At 54.4% G+C, this 15,730-nt stretch overlaps 6 protein-coding genes across 6 annotated transcripts; 2 read left to right on the top strand and 4 right to left on the bottom strand.

Moving 5' to 3' along the window:
* Positions 1-289: 289 nt before the first annotated feature.
* ERG5 (RNA polymerase C-22 sterol desaturase) lies at positions 290-2,999 on the bottom strand. The gene is made up of 2 exons (XM_062945559.1): positions 1,897-2,999; positions 290-1,827 (listed from the first exon to the last, which is right to left on the bottom strand). Exons 1-2 carry the CDS (start codon positions 2,057-2,059, stop codon positions 389-391), a joined length of 1,602 nt encoding a protein of 533 aa, XP_062801552.1. The 5' UTR covers positions 2,060-2,999; the 3' UTR covers positions 290-388.
* A 1,473-nt stretch (positions 3,000-4,472) lies between these two features.
* Positions 4,473-5,678, top strand: QC764_0051530 (uncharacterized protein). Its single transcript, XM_062940415.1, has 3 exons — positions 4,473-4,702; positions 4,797-5,260; positions 5,313-5,678. Exons 2-3 carry the CDS (start codon positions 4,951-4,953, stop codon positions 5,570-5,572), a joined length of 570 nt encoding a protein of 189 aa, XP_062801551.1. The 5' UTR covers positions 4,473-4,702; positions 4,797-4,950; the 3' UTR covers positions 5,573-5,678.
* A 298-nt stretch (positions 5,679-5,976) lies between these two features.
* ASK1 (DASH complex subunit ask1) lies at positions 5,977-7,578 on the bottom strand (the record flags this gene model as incomplete). Its single annotated transcript, XM_062945558.1, has 3 exons — positions 5,977-7,017; positions 7,072-7,433; positions 7,485-7,578. 3 exons carry the CDS (start codon positions 7,576-7,578, stop codon positions 5,977-5,979), a joined length of 1,497 nt encoding a protein of 498 aa, XP_062801550.1.
* A 160-nt stretch (positions 7,579-7,738) lies between these two features.
* QC764_304400 (uncharacterized protein) lies at positions 7,739-8,943 on the bottom strand. The gene is made up of 2 exons (XM_062945557.1): positions 8,661-8,943; positions 7,739-8,602 (listed from the first exon to the last, which is right to left on the bottom strand). Exons 1-2 carry the CDS (start codon positions 8,842-8,844, stop codon positions 7,914-7,916), a joined length of 873 nt encoding a protein of 290 aa, XP_062801549.1. The 5' UTR covers positions 8,845-8,943; the 3' UTR covers positions 7,739-7,913.
* QC764_304390 (uncharacterized protein) lies at positions 8,745-12,156 on the top strand. The gene is made up of 2 exons (XM_062945556.1): positions 8,745-9,367; positions 9,420-12,156. Exons 1-2 carry the CDS (start codon positions 9,148-9,150, stop codon positions 12,101-12,103), a joined length of 2,904 nt encoding a protein of 967 aa, XP_062801548.1. The 5' UTR covers positions 8,745-9,147; the 3' UTR covers positions 12,104-12,156.
* A 29-nt stretch (positions 12,157-12,185) lies between these two features.
* On the bottom strand, positions 12,186-15,692 carry FUN12 (eukaryotic translation initiation factor 5B; the record flags this gene model as incomplete). The annotated part of the gene is made up of 3 exons (XM_062945555.1): positions 12,186-12,561; positions 12,627-15,130; positions 15,189-15,692. 3 exons carry the CDS (start codon positions 15,690-15,692, stop codon positions 12,315-12,317), a joined length of 3,255 nt encoding a protein of 1,084 aa, XP_062801547.1. The 3' UTR covers positions 12,186-12,314.
* Between the last annotated feature and the right edge of the window lie 38 nt (positions 15,693-15,730).

The raw sequence follows: 15,730 nt of genomic DNA, 5'->3' as shown, positions 1-15,730 counted from the left end.
TCCATTCACAACAACAGCTCGCATCCCGAATCTCACCACCCTCTCTGTCATTGGCTACCCATCTCCGAAGGAGTACACAACACATGAGCATTACCCACGACCCCAACGAAACAAAACCCTCCGCTGTGCCGTTCAGTGACGGTCCATAAAACTCGATACAATCACATATCTTATCCAAGAAAAAAAACTTATTCGCACCTCCCGCCCTTCCTACCCTAAAAAAACAAAAAAACTAAACATTACAACTTTATCCCATCCATCCATTACCCCCCTTATCCTCCCTCCCTTTCCCTCCTTTCCATTATTTTCATCATCACTGATAGGTTGTGTTTCATATCATTCATCCTCTTACTATAATTAACCCTTTCATATCTACACACATCCCCCTCTACCATTTCCTCTCCTTAAACACAAGCGGGCAATGATCCTTGGGGAAAATCGTCGCAAAAACCTGAATCTCCTCACTCAAAGGCGTGGCATGGTGCTCCCACTCCAACTGCAGACTCGCCTTCCCCAAGAAGAGACAAAGATTCATCTGGGCGTAATGCTGACCAATGCAGTAATGAGGACCTGTGCCGAACACGAGGTAGTTCTTTGCGCCCTTGACCTCGGCGTCGCCGGTGTAGTACCTCTCGGGGTCAAAGACATCGGGGTTTTGATAGACTTCTGGGTCGCGAAGAGCGAGGTACGTCGACGGGATGACCATTGAGCCCTTGGGCGCAGTGTACGTGTCAGTGATGGGGAAGGGCTTCTTGGCGACATAAGGAACCATGAGCACTGGTGGGCGGTAGCGGAGGAGCTCTCTGACCACAGCGCGGGTGTAAGTCATGGACTCGAGCTGCTCAAGGTTAACAGGGGCGTTGGGGTTTCCGTTGCGGGTAGCAAGGTTCTCAGCGCGGACGCGGTCGAGGACGTCAGGGCGTTGGGCCATGATCTGGAAGAGCCAGGTGGCGGCAGAAGAGGTGGCATCCTGGGAGGCGAACAAGAAGGTGAAGACGGTTTGGGCGATTTCGTAATCGGTGAAATCGCGAAGGACATGAGTCGGCTTGGTGAGACCCTCGGTGTTGCCGGCCTCCTCGGCGTCGCGCCACTTCTTGGAGGCAATCATCTCGACAACCCAGGCGTCCATGATGCAGTTGGGCTCGCCGCCGGCGGCCATCCGGATCTTGGACTTGGCGGCGCAACGGGCGAACTCGGCGAGGACCATATCGGCGGCCTTCTTGCCGTACCAGGTCTTGGTGAAGGGGATGATGATGGGGAAGTTGACGAGCTCGAGGGCCTCGGTGATGAGGTAGTAGTCGTCGGCGATCTTCTTGACGGCCTCGTCGCCGAGGTAGTGGCCGACAAAGGTGCGGCAGGAGACGGCCGTGATGATCTCGCGGAACTGGGTCATCCAGGGGACGGGCTTGAAGTTGGCGGCTTTGGAGATATCGACAAAGGACTTGAAGTAGCGGTTGTACACCTCCTCCTGGCCGGGGAGGTAGATCTCGAGGGCGCGACGGGTGAAGAGGCCGTTGAGACCCTTGCGGAAGTCAACGTGGGCCTTGCCGTCGAGGAAAACCCAGTTGTCGGCACCGAGAAGCTTGTGAGCGACATCGACGACGCAGGGCTTGACGAAGGCGGGCGAGTTGAACACCTTGCGGGCCATGTCGCGGGTCGAGGCGATGACGACAAACTTGTGGAAGACGGAAACACAGCTCAGGGGACCCGACAGCCATTTCGCGTGGTACTCCTCAAACTTGGGGTTGACAGATTCGAGGAAGGGGCCGATGAAGGGAACCTTCATGGCGGGACCCACGATGGTACCCTTGTTGAGGATATACCGGACTTGAAGAAAGAGGGGGACATGTTAGCAGAGTGCAACTGAGGGCAAATAGGCCACATATGGTCACATACTCTGGTCATAGACAACGGCAAGCGCGAGAAGTGTGACGAGGATCTGCCAGACACTCGCATTGGCGACTATCTCGAAGACATACTCGAGCTGTGGTGGCACTGGGACGGCACCATACTTGATAGTCGCCAGAGGCGACGTGAAGCTTGTCGCATTGGTGGCCATGGCGGGCGGTCGGGCGGCGTGTGTTTTCGGCGTGCCTCGGTGAGTAGCGCGCGCGGTGAAGCTGTTGACAGCACCAACAAAAGCCAAAGGCGATGGAAAAGACGATGGCGGGAGCAGGCCGACTAGAAATGCTAGAGCGAGGGCCGTGTGGGCCCTGGTCGAACGGGGCCTGTGGACATCCCGGAAGGCCGGGAATGCACAGAGATTTCGAGTGGCTCGCCTGTTGCCCACCTTTCTGTTGCTGGCGCTGGCGCAAAAAAAATAAAAATAAAAAATACCCAATCTTTCAGAAATCGGCCGTTGATCCTATCGAACCCGCCAAGCAAAGCCCTGAGTCCCTGCGTTAGCGCCTGGATATCTCAGTTCAGTCGCGTTGGAAGTGGGGATTCATCTCATGTTGAACCATTCTGTCAACAAACCACCACCACGCGAGTAACAGACAAACCCGAACGGCGCGAGATGTATTTGCCCTGAGATATCTAGTGGACTCCTGTGACACTATCCAAACTGCTGGGACAGCGACCACGACACTGGCACTCTCTCCCCTGTGTCCAAAGCGACAGCACATCGTGGGCTGTTGTTTTTTCCTATGTCGACGATCTTCCAGGGATGTCTTTTCTGGCTTTCCTATCGAGGCAAGGTCAAGAATACCAAGTCAAAGCTACTAGACTACTAACGTCTTTATCCGGGAGGCCAAGCCGGCCGCGTTTTTCCGAATTGCTGAATTGGTTTTGTAATTCGCTTTTGAACCACCAGAAGTTCTCTCTCTCTCTCTCTCTCTCTCTCTCTGTTTGAATTGGTAAGCTTGATGGAGCTTCGGGCACAGACGAGCTAGACGCCAATTTGCGGGGGACCCCGAATGAAACATGTCAATGCTTCCAGAAGGACGTCATTGTCGTCGCCGAGACGGTTTCTATTCCATACGCGTATCCAAATTTCGTTTTCTACGAGGCTCTGGTTGGGTGGACAACAAACGACGTACTGACGCCCCTGAGAAAGTCAACAAGACAACTGCCAACGGCAAACTTGGGATGATAGCTGCGAGTGTGACAGGGCAGGAGCTTTGGCCTCGTCTGATTTGACAATGGCCGATGACAGCTCCATTGTGCCACCACCAACGCATATCACAGTCCGGTGTCGGGACTGTCAACAGGCGCAGAGAGCTCTGATTTTCTGTACATCACCGGGAGATATCTGATGCCGTATCACCAAGTCATCTGCCCGTCACCCCGTATAGGCTCACGAGATCTCCCCTGGCAGGGACAAGAGACGGGGGGTTTTCTTGTCATCTTAGCAGCTGGAGGTGTTGATCTCGCACTAAACTGTTAGCGCATGGCTTGATCACCTCAGTAGTCAAGAAAATGGTGTAAGTGCAACTATTTGACAACCGGTCGTCCAACCTATAGAACCACAAGGTCATTTTTTTGTGCTTGTTCAACACTCGACACAGGAAAGAATTTTTTCTGTTTCTAGACATGTGATGCTACTTCCTCTTGACATTCTGCGAAGAATGTATGCTAAGCCCGTTCTAGAGAGGGTGGGAAATACCATACATAGACCATAACATGACTTGGATTGTTCAGAACATACATGGTAACGATGGAGGAAGCTGGGAAAGCCGAATTGGCACTATTGAGTAAAGAAATGTACGGCCCGGCCTCGACGCCATCACCTCGACGTTCCTGTCTGGATTACTCACGCGGCGCCTAGCTGGGCAGAACTATCGTCTGTCGTTCTCAACCACCTGCCTAATTTGGCCTCTCACCACCACCCCTAACCTTCAGCATGTTGAGCACACGCAAGCCTCACGGGTCAGGAAACAACAGCCTTACGCAACAGGCAACGACTTCTTTCTGTCTTAGTAAACAAGGTTTTGGTGTTTCTTTGCTATGAATGCTACCCAGCAGCACCGGCACTTAAACAGAAAGGTCATGCTGATAAGAAGGACCGTGCAGATTTCTAGACAAAGTCCGAAGGTGAAGACGCAAGCAAGGGCTGCATCAAGAGCGAGAAAAGTCGCCGGGGTCTGGTGGTATTGATATCAGGCATCCAGATACATGTTGACGACGACACGACGTATGTCCAACAGACCTTGAGAAATTTTCTGATGATGTCGTTATTTTTTGCAGAACAACGGTGAGAAATGAAAAGGGGCCGTTGGTGTATTTACAACCCTTCTGGCACTGCTATTCCCATACCTTAATCAACCGGTTGGCGGTGCGGTGGCATACCTAGTCACAGCCACAACTTCTCACCATAGAACAGTCACGATAGATCTCTCCGCCTATCTGCAAGAAGAAGAAACCTTTTAAAAAAAAATCTAGAATCTGACACACCGTCACACAGGGCGTATTTTTTTTCTCATTGTTACACGCGCGGCTACCCCCATTCTGACTTGCATCTATCTGCCCACCACACACGACACCCATCGCCCGGTGTGACGCCGTCCTGTCTTGGTATGTACACCAACAAGAAGTGACAATGGTACGAAAAAACCGTTTGACGTAGGCTGTGTACGCATGCACATTGACACCACGCTGCAACCCACTTTTTTTCTTCTTTTTTCTTTTCCTTTTTCGTCTCATCTCATCCTAGTTTCTGAACTACCTATAGCCAACGGAGCGGTGGGTGACTCACTTACCGGTGTGTGTTCTGTGTCTGTCTACTAGCATGCTGTCCACCACCGTTGCACACACACACACACACAGATTACAAACGGGCTGTTGATTACGACCAGCCTTGCGAAGCCACTTTTCCACGGGTGGACCGACAGCATGGATCGGTAGTGTGGACGTGTGTGGCAGCGGCGTAGGCAGCTACGTAGGGTTCACCAACTACAGGACGATGGATGGGGCTGACGGGAAGGATTTCAGTCCTTGGTAAGGTAACCAATGCTTGTTTTCTCAAGTATGCCGTACCTGGTACTAGAAAAGCTTGTCCTGTCTGTCGTGTATATAAGATCTGGGTTGGACGCCCCTTTTTTGTCCTCAGGTTGTCACCAGGCAGAAAATCACACAGACACACACACACACACACATACATACACTTGCACAACTATCATCGCACCACTCAAAACGGCTTTCACCATTTATACAGTGACCACCACCATAACCATCACCATCACAACCACATCCACCACCGCTATTCTCACCAACACCATTCCCAACTTCACTTCCACAACCACCGCCATGTCCTCCAACAGTAAGCCCCCCCCCAGCCCCATCACCCTCCCTCCACTAACAACCTCACCCAGCCTTCAACTCCCCCCTCTACCCCCGCAACTACGCCACCCAAATCATGGCCGACCAAAAAGCCGCCCACGCCCAAGCCAAGCAGCAGCAGTCTCAGTCACAACAGTCCTCCTCCTCCGATGACACAGCCTCCATAGCCAGCACAACCACCGACATCTCCTATCTCAAGTCCCAAGCCAAGTCCTCCAAGAGCTCCTCATCAGGCGGGAAGCCAGCAAGCAAAAGCCAAGTGATGAAGAACCAGATCAACATGGGGTTTTGACTCCCTTTAACGGTGAGGATAATCGAAGGTTTAGGGTCAATCTGCTAGCTGTCTCTTATTAAAGGGGAGGTGGTTAGCTGGACAGGAGGTGGGATACACCAACCATGAGAAGGATGGGTAGGGTAATGGCAAGGGAAACAAAAGAGGAGCATAGATGCACAGAATTGGGCTCAACATACACTCTTCAGTTTTTTCATACAGCAAAACACGACGTATATACACCCACATACCACATCCCACACACCACATACCACACACCACATACCACATCCCACATCCAGACCCTTATTTTACCCCCCATCTCGACCCTCCACTGTATTGACACCTGCCACCCCTCCCCCCCCCCTTTTACACCCTAAAACGTATCATCCTGCATCTCCAAACTCATCTTCACCAACGTAGGACTATACTCCATCCCCCTCTGCCCCCCCATTCCCCCCTTGTTGTTCTTGTTGCTCTCCCCCAAAACCAGGCACAACCCCCGTAAAATCCAACGTCATATCCCCCTCCCCAGCCCTCATCAGCAACCCCTCCACAATCCTCCTGCTCGCCTCCCTCGCAGGCGTCTGCATCAACCTCCCAGGCGGCAGCGCAAACTGAATCGTCTTCGGCGGGCTCATCCCCATCTCGCTCAGCTCCCGTTCATCCTCATCATCATCCTCGCTCCACCCTAGCTCATCCCCCGTCGCGTTCGCATACTTATCCTCATTGTACACATCCCTCGTCTTCCCCCCCTTTGCCGCCGGTGTCTGCACGCTCACCCCTGGCGTCCTAGGGGCATTAACACTCTGTTTAAGCGCCGCAGACCGATACGCCGCCTTGGTAGGCGACATAAACGCCGCTGAGCGCAGTTGTGGCAGCGCAATCTCTGGGCTGTCGCCCGGGGAATCGGCCCAGATGGGGCGGGAGGTGATTGTTGGATCAGCACCGGACTTGCCTTTGCCGGGGGTAGTGAAGAGGGATTGGTTAGAGGTTATTTTCCATTTGAGAGGTGTAACTCCCGTGTGGCCTTTGTGAGGGGTGGCCATGACGCGGAAGTTTTTGTCCTTCAAATGGTGGAGGACCGGGTCGGTATTTTTCTTGTTGCCTGGTTTCAAGAACGCCAAATCGTCGTCGGAATCGAGGAATTGTGTTGCCGTGTGGGATTGCTCGGGAGGGGAGTGACGGGGGTGCATGGACATGTCTGGGAGGCGGGTGGTGAATTCTTGGATGAGGAGGGAGGTGTTGTCTTCTTCTTCTTGCTTTGGGGTGGGCTCGTAGCCTGGCGTGTTGGGTTTTTGTGAATAGTCCCGCCTGAGGTTCTCGTAGGGGGAGGAGAGCGTCGCCATTTGGGAGCGGGAGGGTATGGTTTTCCCTATGGTAGGGCGGGGGGTGCTGCCCGAGACGTCTTCGTCGCTGTTGTCAAACATTGATTCTTCTTGCTGGTGCTGGTGCTGGTGCTGGTGCTGGTGCTGGTGCTGGTGCTGGTGCTGGTGCTGGTGCTGGTGCTGCTGCTGCTGCTGCTGCTGCTGTTGTTGTTGTTGTTGCTGTTGTTGTTGTCGGCTGCCGCTGGGGTAGACTACCGAGGATTGATTCGCCTCGAGATGGCTGACGCCTTCATTGTGGTGTTGTTGCTGGTTACGGGGAGTGCTGTACTGGGCAATACTTTCGTCTACTGTCTGTTCGATCTCGGTGCTCTCGGGCTCGTTGTTGGCCAGCTCTTCATATCCAGACAGCGAGACGTTGGCAGAGGCCTCGAAGAATTGTTTCCAGAACTTGGTCGCCTCCCACACATTCCGAGAGTGTTCGCCATACTGTTCTACAAGAGGCAAGATGCTGCCGGTAACAATGCGGTGCGCTCTGCTAAAGTTGTGGTCGATTTCTGGGACATGTTAGCGGGGGCATATCGTTGGGAAGACAGAAAGATGGGCACCTTGAAGGGTAAGAGTGATGGATTGCTCGAGCTTCTCGAGCTCTTCGGTGAGAGTCAAAGGCCTCGCCGGCACAGTAGAACCTGGGCGAGACATTGTGAGTTTGTAGTGTAGTGCTGTGTTGCGTTTGGGGGTTTGTCAACAAAGATGATGTCGTGAGCATTGGGCCCAAATTCAGCAGCGCGTCATGTCAATCGCGACTGCGGGGCTATTTTTGGCGGGGTTCCCATTTGCGATCAACACCACGCAAACATCTCGAGACTGGAAAATAATACAGATTGACACGCTCAGGGCGTTATTTGCTTTCAATAACCATAACAGGGTATAACCAGTACGCCTAACAATCTGCATGAGCCCCTTCCCAAAAAGAAATAAGAAATTGGTCAGCGACCACCCCATGAATACAATGGGCGATAGTCAGCCTGTGGATCCTATCTACCCCGACCTCGTCCTCGCCCTCGACCTCTCGCTCTGGTGGCAGTCCGGCCTCTGGTTGTTGACCTACCGCCCTTGGTAGATGCAGGTGTGCCCGTTTCTTCTTCATCATCCTCTTCTTCCCCGTCCTCTTCAGACCCCTCTTCCTCCTCGCTCTCCTCTTCACTAGGAGGAGGTGACTCTTCCTTCGCCTTGCGTCCTCTACTAGCAGCACGTTTGGCATTTCTACCGGTCCTGGCCGTCTTCCTGGAGGGACTAGCTGCAGGAGTCTCGTTATCGGTGGCCTCAACAGTAGAACTTCGAGTCTTAGTGTTCCCGTCCGTTGATGCTGCCGATGTGGCTGCCGCTCGCTTCCTCTTTTTCCCGTCACCTCCAGCGGTAGGGTCGTTGGGGTCCCATTGTGGCGGACTGGACGGTGCCTCACTGGGATCTGCGCGAGCCCTCTCCTCCATCAGGTCGACGTAGTCTTTAAAGGGTAGTCTGAAGTCGAGGTATCGTCTGGGCTGGCCCTTCTCTTCTGGCGGATCCATACTGTTCTCTCGCTCGTCGATGGCTTCTAAGTTATAGAACTCGCGTAGCTTAGCCCAGATGCCGGGGATTCGGGTGTGTGGCCATACGTCGGGGTCTATTCCGTGGTTACGGAGGTGCTCGCTGATGGCCAGTATCCGAAAGTGTTTGTGCATTCCTGGTGACTGTGAGCAGACTATCTCGGCGAGGTATGGGTGAATGGCAGGCCGACGAACCTGCTGGTTTCCACCGAATGACGCCCTTAAAAAGAGAAGCGACCTGGTCGTCCGTCCACGGGTCCGTAACCTCTTTTGGGGGAGCTGGTGTCTCTGAAGCGGCTGGTGTATCAATGTCCATCGCATCGTCTGGAGTCGCGGCGGCCTGGGTGCTTGCGCGCCCGCCTTTCTTCTTGGGAGGCATGTCGGCTCTATTTAGTTATCTTGTGGTTATCGAATCGAGGAGAATTATCAACCGAATAGCTGCTCACGGAAGATACGATGTGTGTCGGTTCAAGAATTGAGTCGGAGGAAAGTTGAAGCTTCAAGCTTCAATCGAGTCGCAGCCAAGCGCTCCGACCGCTGTGGCTGCAGCGCAGTTGACAGACAGGGATCAGGGAAGCTTTAGCGGGTCAATTTACGCGACTGGGGTGCTCCGTACGCGTTCCACTTTCCCTTCTCAGCGCTCAGTCAAGTGAACACTACTACAACACCAAGCACATCAAAGATGGCGGGCCTTCATGATGTAAATACCGACACCAGCAGCTTTTTCTCAGATGCTCGTTTAAAGATACCCCCATTAAAGAAGAAATATGCAGACAAAGACGACGAGGATGACCTCTCTAATCTCTTTGCAATTCCCGACTTTTGGCGGCCCTCCAACTGGCTTGCCAAGTCTATCGAGGAGATCAATAAACAGAACCCCCTGTTTTCATGGGGAGCTGAAGGTATGTATTTCTTCCTGCAGGCTATGAGGTGCAGATGCTAACTAGTAATTAGGAACACAAGATGGACTGATCAGCTCTCAACTACAAGGGCATCCGACTCCTGAACTTGGCCAGGAGAATGACAATGCTTTCTTTAAACTTCCACCCATCTTGAGAGATCTTGCCGCTCAGCATGCCAAAGCCCCCTGTGCCGATACAGCTCAGGAAGAAGACCAACCAGAGCTCGACCACGAACTCTCTAGCGAGGAGGAAGACTTTTGGCTTCTCCCAGACGATGTCGCCAGCGCCAAACCCCAGTACAAAACATGGGAAGCCTTTGAGAAGACCAAAGAAGGGCCTACCTCCTTCATCACAGAAGCCGGCCCAGCAGCCTTCGACTCCATAATCGCAGCCTCAAACAACGACACTGAAAACAAACCACCCGACATCCTGGACAACTCAATCTACTCCGCCTGTCTTTTGACTCTATCCCTAGGCAGAAGCTCCCTCCTCTTCACCTGGGACTCCACCCAAAACTCCTTCACCAAAACCGCCCCTCTCCTCCGCACCTCGGGCATCACCCTCGACTTGATCAAAGCCATCGACAACCTCTGCCTCGACTGCGGCAACTGCACGAGACACCTCCAGTACTACTCTGAAACCGCTTACTCCTCCCCGTCCTCCTCCCCAACCCGCATCGCCTTCGCAGGCGTCATCGCCCGTCTCATCACCACCGTGGGCACCGAGCTCAGCACCCGCAGCCGCAACGTCAGATCCATCCTCCAGCTGCAATCCCTCGTCCAGCCCGTCCAGACAGTCCTCTCCTACTTCAAGAACCTCGTCCAGAAGGTCGCCACGGCAAAGACAGACGAGGCCATGCTTTCTGCATTGTTCCAGGCGGTCCAGGAAGCGGAATACAAAGACGATCTCTTGCGCGCGGCTACCAACGAAGTCCTAAGAATCGTCTCCCGGCCCTGGACGGATTTCGTCGAGGAATGGATCGGCACCAAGGTGGAGGAGGGTATTCCCGTCAGCAAGACAGGTGGTTCAAGCAAGGGGTTTGTCAAGGTGGCAGACAAAATGTGGATTGACGACCAGGGGTGCGATCTGGACGAGCCAGAGTACTTTCTAGACGAGTCAAAAATGCCGGGGTTTGTCCCCGGGGACATGGCGGAGAGTATTTTCGAAACGGGGAGGAATCTGCGGTTTTTGAGGGAGCACCATCCTGAGCACCCCCTGGCGCGGGTAGATGTGGTCGAGTTGACGAAGCCGCCGAGGTTGGAGTGGGAGTTTGAGTGGGAGGCTATTGCGAGGTTGGAGGGGAGGGTGGAGGAGTACAGGGGGGCTGTTGAGAGGGTTCTCTTGGCTGCCGGCGTGGGGGGTGAACAAACTGGTGATTCGAAGACGGAGGAGAGTGGTGCAGTAGAGTTTTCTGTGTTTGGGAAGTCGGAAGCGGAGGTTGCTACGAATATTCTCGAGTCGATGAAGCAGATGGATCAACCGCTGAGGGAGCCACCGCCGGCGGATGACCTTGCCCAGCTGCTGAAATCACACCTTTACTCCCCCTTATCTCACAAGACAGCCCTGTCACCACACACCTCCCTTTTACCACTCCTATCGTTCAGTCCACTACTGACATATCAATCAGCCCTCCTGTCCCACCTGACTACAACCCTCCTCTTCACCTCCCACTCCTTGCGCTCCCACCTCTCCCTGCTGAATCAATCCTTCCTCCTCTCCAACGGCCTCCTCGTCGCCCGGTTGTCCAGCGCGTTGTTCGACCCTGACTCCTCCACCACCGAACGCCAGAAAGGCGTCGCACTAGGCGGCTCCTCGTCAATGGGTCTCCGCCTCGGATCTAACCGTCGAACTTGGCCTCCGGCGTCTTCAGAGCTCAGACTGGCTTTGATGGGGGTGCTGTCCGACTCTCTCGACGGGGGCGGTGAAAAAGGAGGCCGGTTACCGGGCGACCTGTCATTCTCCATCCGTCACGACCTCACCCCGGAGGAAATAGACAAGTGCATGAACGTCGACGGGTTGGGAGCGCTGGATTTCCTGAGGTTGGCGTACACCACACCGCCACCCCTTCGCGCAGTGATAACGCCGCAGGTCCTGGCGAAATACGACCGCATCTCCCGCCTTTTGATTCGGGTGTTGAGAGTGCTGCACGCAGCCAGCAGCTTCTCCACCTCGGGGCTACCGCCAGACAGCGAAGACGTCACGTTACGGTTTGCGTGGGAGGCGAGGGGGTTTGTCTTTGCGGTAGCAAACTACTTTTTTGATATCGGAATCGCAAAAGTCTGGAGGCGGTTCGAGACCTGGCTCGACACCATCGAAGCCACCCTCCCCGACCCCGCCGACAGCGCCAGAGCGGGGATCAGTCCCGAGATTTTGAGGCAGAAACAGGAGGCAACGCTGGACAGTATCATGTCTTGCTTATTACTTCGGAAACGTCAACAACCTGTTATGGCTCTCCTAGAAGAAGTCCTCTCCTTAATCCTCTCCTTCGCCCGACTTGTCAGAATCAAAGCTGCCGATGCCCACTTGGAGTTGCACGGACAGCAGCACCACGACGAAGAGAGGGACCTCTACAAAAGATTCCACCGCAAGGTCGAAGTTTTCGTCACCGTCCTCCGGGGCCTGTCTGAAAAAACACCCACTGCTGAAGGGAGGAGGGGTGGCAAAGACCAGGAGAATACCATAGAGATGTTACTCACAAGGTTGGATTTGGAGGGGTGGTATGCCAAAAAGAGGTAGTAGCATACATACATGATATCAGTAGAAAAATACAACAAACACTCCCACCACAGCCACAAAGATACCCATACTTGATAACATTGTGTATACTAAATACCAACTGGTAGTGACAACAACACAAAATAACATCCCCCCCGTCCATTTTTGTGTACCAAAAACCATATCACACCCTGTTCCCTTCCCCCCATCCCGTTTTCCATTCCCTAACCCTTTAAGCAATGTCAAACATGGGCTTCAGCTTGATAATCAACTGCCAGTCATCATTCGTCATATCCGCCCGGTAAAACTCCTTGAGGCAGTTGATGCTCGCTCTCGAAATGGCAGAGTACAGCATGTCCTTCTCCTCAAGCTGCCTGCCATACGTCGGCTGGTGGCTGCCCATCTCAATCTTGACGGCAACCGACGGCTGGCCCTTTTTGCAGATGGGGATCTGCTTATGCTCACGCTCGATGGACGTGCTGTTACAACGTTAGCTTCTGGGATCACAATTACAGAAAGAGGGGAGGAGAAAAAAGAAACATACACTCTGCCAATATTGATCACCTCCTTCAACCCGGTGTTGGGGTTCTGCTTAATCACCGCAATAGGCGTGTTAATCCTCAGCGCACCCTCAACAACATCCACACCAACAACGATAGGGTTCGTCTTGTTGAACACGGCCACCGGCGACAACACACAAGGGAAGACAGCCAGCATCTTGGACTCCTCCTTCTTCTTCTCCAGCTGCTCGGCCTGGTGCTTGGTGAAGTTGTCAAAGAGATGGTAGATAATGTCGGCAGTGAAAATCTTGATGCCCTGCTCATCGGCATACTGCTGCGCTTCCTTGTCGACCTTGACGTCGAAGCACAGCATGACGGCGAGATCAGGCGACTTCTCCAACATGACACCGCACTGCATGACATCGCGCTTGTAGACCGGGCCGATGCCAACGTTGGCAACGGGAATCTTGCAGTCCTTGAGGAAGTCAAGCAGGGCTTCCAAGGAACCAAGGGTGGACGCCTGGACCGAGACACCGCGACCGGTCTTCTCGACACGGCTGAAGAGAGAGGCGAGATCGGCCTCGACCTCCTCCTCGAGGTCATCCTCGTCATCATCAGGACCGACGACAACAAGCCTGGAACCGGCAATGGCGCCTTCAAGACCAGGAGCCGAAATCTTCACACCCAGAGCCGCCTTGACCTCCTTGTTGTGGACGTACTGAGACTTGACACGCAGCTCCTTGAGGGGAGCCGGCGTGAGCAGCGCTCTGATGTTCGTCTTGATGACACCTTCAACACCGCACAGCATGATTCGATCGCCTTCCCTGAGAATGCCGTTGGACAGGATGACATCGATGGTCATACCAAAACCCTCGATAGCCTTGACCTCGAGAACGGTGGCCTCGACCTCGGACAAGTACATGAGCGAGCCGACCATCCTCTCCTGGGTAAGCTGAGCAATGAGCTTGAGCAAGTCGGGGATGCCCTCGCCGGTGTGGGCCGAGGTGGGGATCAGCGAGACGTATTTGGACATGTTCTTATTCTCGTAAAAGACCTCAGAGTTGAAACCCTGCTCGGCGAAAGCAAGCTTGGTCTGGTCGAGACGGTTCTTGAACTCGTTCTGGACGGCCTTGCTCTGCAGAGCCAACGAGTCCTGGAAACCGTTGTTGTCAATCTTCTTCCAGCCGTAGAGACGATCGATCTTGTTGAGGGCGACAACGAAGGGAGTCTTTCTGGCCTTGAGTAAGTTCATCGACTCGATGGTTTGAGGTTCGAGACCGTGCATGATATCGACCACCAAGATGGCAATGTTGCACAGAGACGAACCACGGGAACGCAAGTTGGAGAAGGACTCGTGACCGGGTGTGTCGATGATGAGGAGACCGGGGACCTTGAGCTCGAACTTGCCATCCCGGTTGACGACGGCAGTCTTTTGGCGAATGGCATCGGCAGGGAAGTATGTAGCACCAATCTGCTGCGTGATACCGCCAGCTTCGCCCTCCTGGACGTTGGTCTGACGGATCTTGTCGAGCAGCTTGGTCTTTCCGGTATCGACGTGACCGAGAATGCAGCAGATGGGCGAGCGAAGGTTATCCGCAGACCGGGCAGCAAGAGCGGCCTGGTGAGCCTTTTCTCTGCGCTCGGCAGCCTCTCTCTTTCTCTTTTCCTCGGCAAGCTTGGCGGCTGTCGTCTCCTCGTCCTCGGAGGATTCCTCGTCAGAGTCTTCCTCTTCCGACTCGGACTCGTCTTCATCCTTCTTCGGCCTCGAAGGCAGAGCCTTCTTCTCGCCCTCCTCATCAGAGTCGGCATCCCAGCTGTCCTGGACCTCTTCCTTATCCGACGCGGCGGCGGCCTCCCAATCCTCATCCACGCTGTCCTCAGCAGCAGCCTTGGCGGCAGCGGCCTTCTCAGCAGCCTCCTTCTCAGCCTTCTCACGAGCAATGCGCTCCTTTTCAGCCTGCTCCTTGGCGGCAGCCTCAGCCTGGAGCCTAGCGCGCTCAGCAGCCTCAGCAAGAGCCTTTTCCTCGTCGAGCTTCTTTTGCATAGCACCACCTCTCCTCTTCTCAGCCTTTGGCTTCTTCTCCTTCTTCTCCTCGCCCTCCTCGCCAGCCAGAGCGCCAACCTTGATGCCAGAAGCCAACATCTGCTGGAGCTTCCTTTCATTGCGGGCCTTCTCCTCCTTTTGAGCCTTGGTCATGTACTTGCCCTCCTTCTTGAGCTGCTCGATTCTTTCCTTCTCCTTTTGCTTCTTCCTCGCCTTCTCCTCCTCCCTCCTCTTGGCCTCCTCAGCCTCGCGGCGCTCCTCCTCCTCTATCCTCGCCTTTTCCTCGGCGGCGATTCTCTCATTCTCCTCCTGGGCGCGACGGAGAGCCTCTTGTTGCTTCTGAAGAGCAGCAAGCGCAGCAGGAATCTTCTTCTTCTTGCCACCGGCAGGCTCAGCGGGAGGTGGGGCGACAGCAGCGGCCGCGGGGGCAGGAGAATCTGGCTTCTTCTCCTCGGCCTTAGCAGGCTCGGCCTTTACAGGGGCAGTCGCCTTCTTCTTGGCAGCCTATTGTTCCCACCATTAGCAATCATTCCCCTTCAGATTTTGTCGAACAAAAACATACCTGCTCCTTCTTCCTCTGCTTCTCCCTCTCCTTCTTGAGCTTCTCCTTCTCAGCCTTGGTCAACACCCTCCCCCCCTCAGCCAACTCCTCCTCCTCCTTCTTCTCGGCCGCCATGGCAGCCTGCTTGGCCTTTGAAACCTGAGTAACACCCTTCTGTTGCTTCCCGCCCTTCTTAGCAGGCAAAGCAAACTCATCCTCCATGCTCGCCTCGACAGGAGCGGCAGGGGCAGCAGCAGGGTGCTCATCAGCAGCAGCAGCAGGAGAAGCGGCACCCTCGGGGGCGGTATCGACCTCGTTGAGCCAGTCCTCGTCCATGCCCTTTTGCTTGCGCTTCTCCTTCATCTTCTTCATGCGGGCCATGAGGCCGCCGGCAGGGGCTTCATCCTCGGCAGCGGGGGCATCAGCACCAGCAGGGGCATCACCGGCGGCGGCGGGGGTCTCGCCAAAGGCTTCGGCTTCCCAGTCGTCGTTGGCCTTCTTGTTTCCCTTCTTTTTAGGAGGCATATTGGGCAGTGTTTTGTTTTGTCTTGTAGAAAGGTTAT

Source organism: Podospora pseudoanserina, chromosome 3 (assembly GCF_035222485.1).
Source record: "Podospora pseudoanserina strain CBS 124.78 chromosome 3, whole genome shotgun sequence".
NCBI lineage: Eukaryota > Fungi > Ascomycota > Sordariomycetes > Sordariales > Podosporaceae > Podospora > Podospora pseudoanserina.
Note: the sequence above shows the minus strand (reverse complement) of the source record. Positions and strands in the feature narration are given on the sequence as shown.

Excerpts from the sequence above, each read along its gene's own strand:
- ERG5 (XM_062945559.1), bottom strand. The coding sequence starts at position 2,059 with ATGGCCACCAATGCGACAAGCTTCACGTCGCCTCTGGCGACTATCAAG. Across the intron at positions 1,828-1,896 it reads TGCCGTTGTCTATGACCAGA|TCCGGTATATCCTCAACAAG; the intron begins GTATGTGACCAT and ends TCTTTCTTCAAG.
- QC764_0051530 (XM_062940415.1), top strand. The coding sequence starts at position 4,951 with ATGCTTGTTTTCTCAAGTATGCCGTACCTGGTACTAGAAAAGCTTGTC. Across the intron at positions 5,261-5,312 it reads CACCGCCATGTCCTCCAACA|CCTTCAACTCCCCCCTCTAC; the intron begins GTAAGCCCCCCC and ends AACCTCACCCAG.
- QC764_304400 (XM_062945557.1), bottom strand. The coding sequence starts at position 8,844 with ATGCCTCCCAAGAAGAAAGGCGGGCGCGCAAGCACCCAGGCCGCCGCG. Across the intron at positions 8,603-8,660 it reads CATTCGGTGGAAACCAGCAG|GAATGCACAAACACTTTCGG; the intron begins GTTCGTCGGCCT and ends CACAGTCACCAG.
- QC764_304390 (XM_062945556.1), top strand. The coding sequence starts at position 9,148 with ATGGCGGGCCTTCATGATGTAAATACCGACACCAGCAGCTTTTTCTCA. Across the intron at positions 9,368-9,419 it reads GTTTTCATGGGGAGCTGAAG|GAACACAAGATGGACTGATC; the intron begins GTATGTATTTCT and ends ACTAGTAATTAG.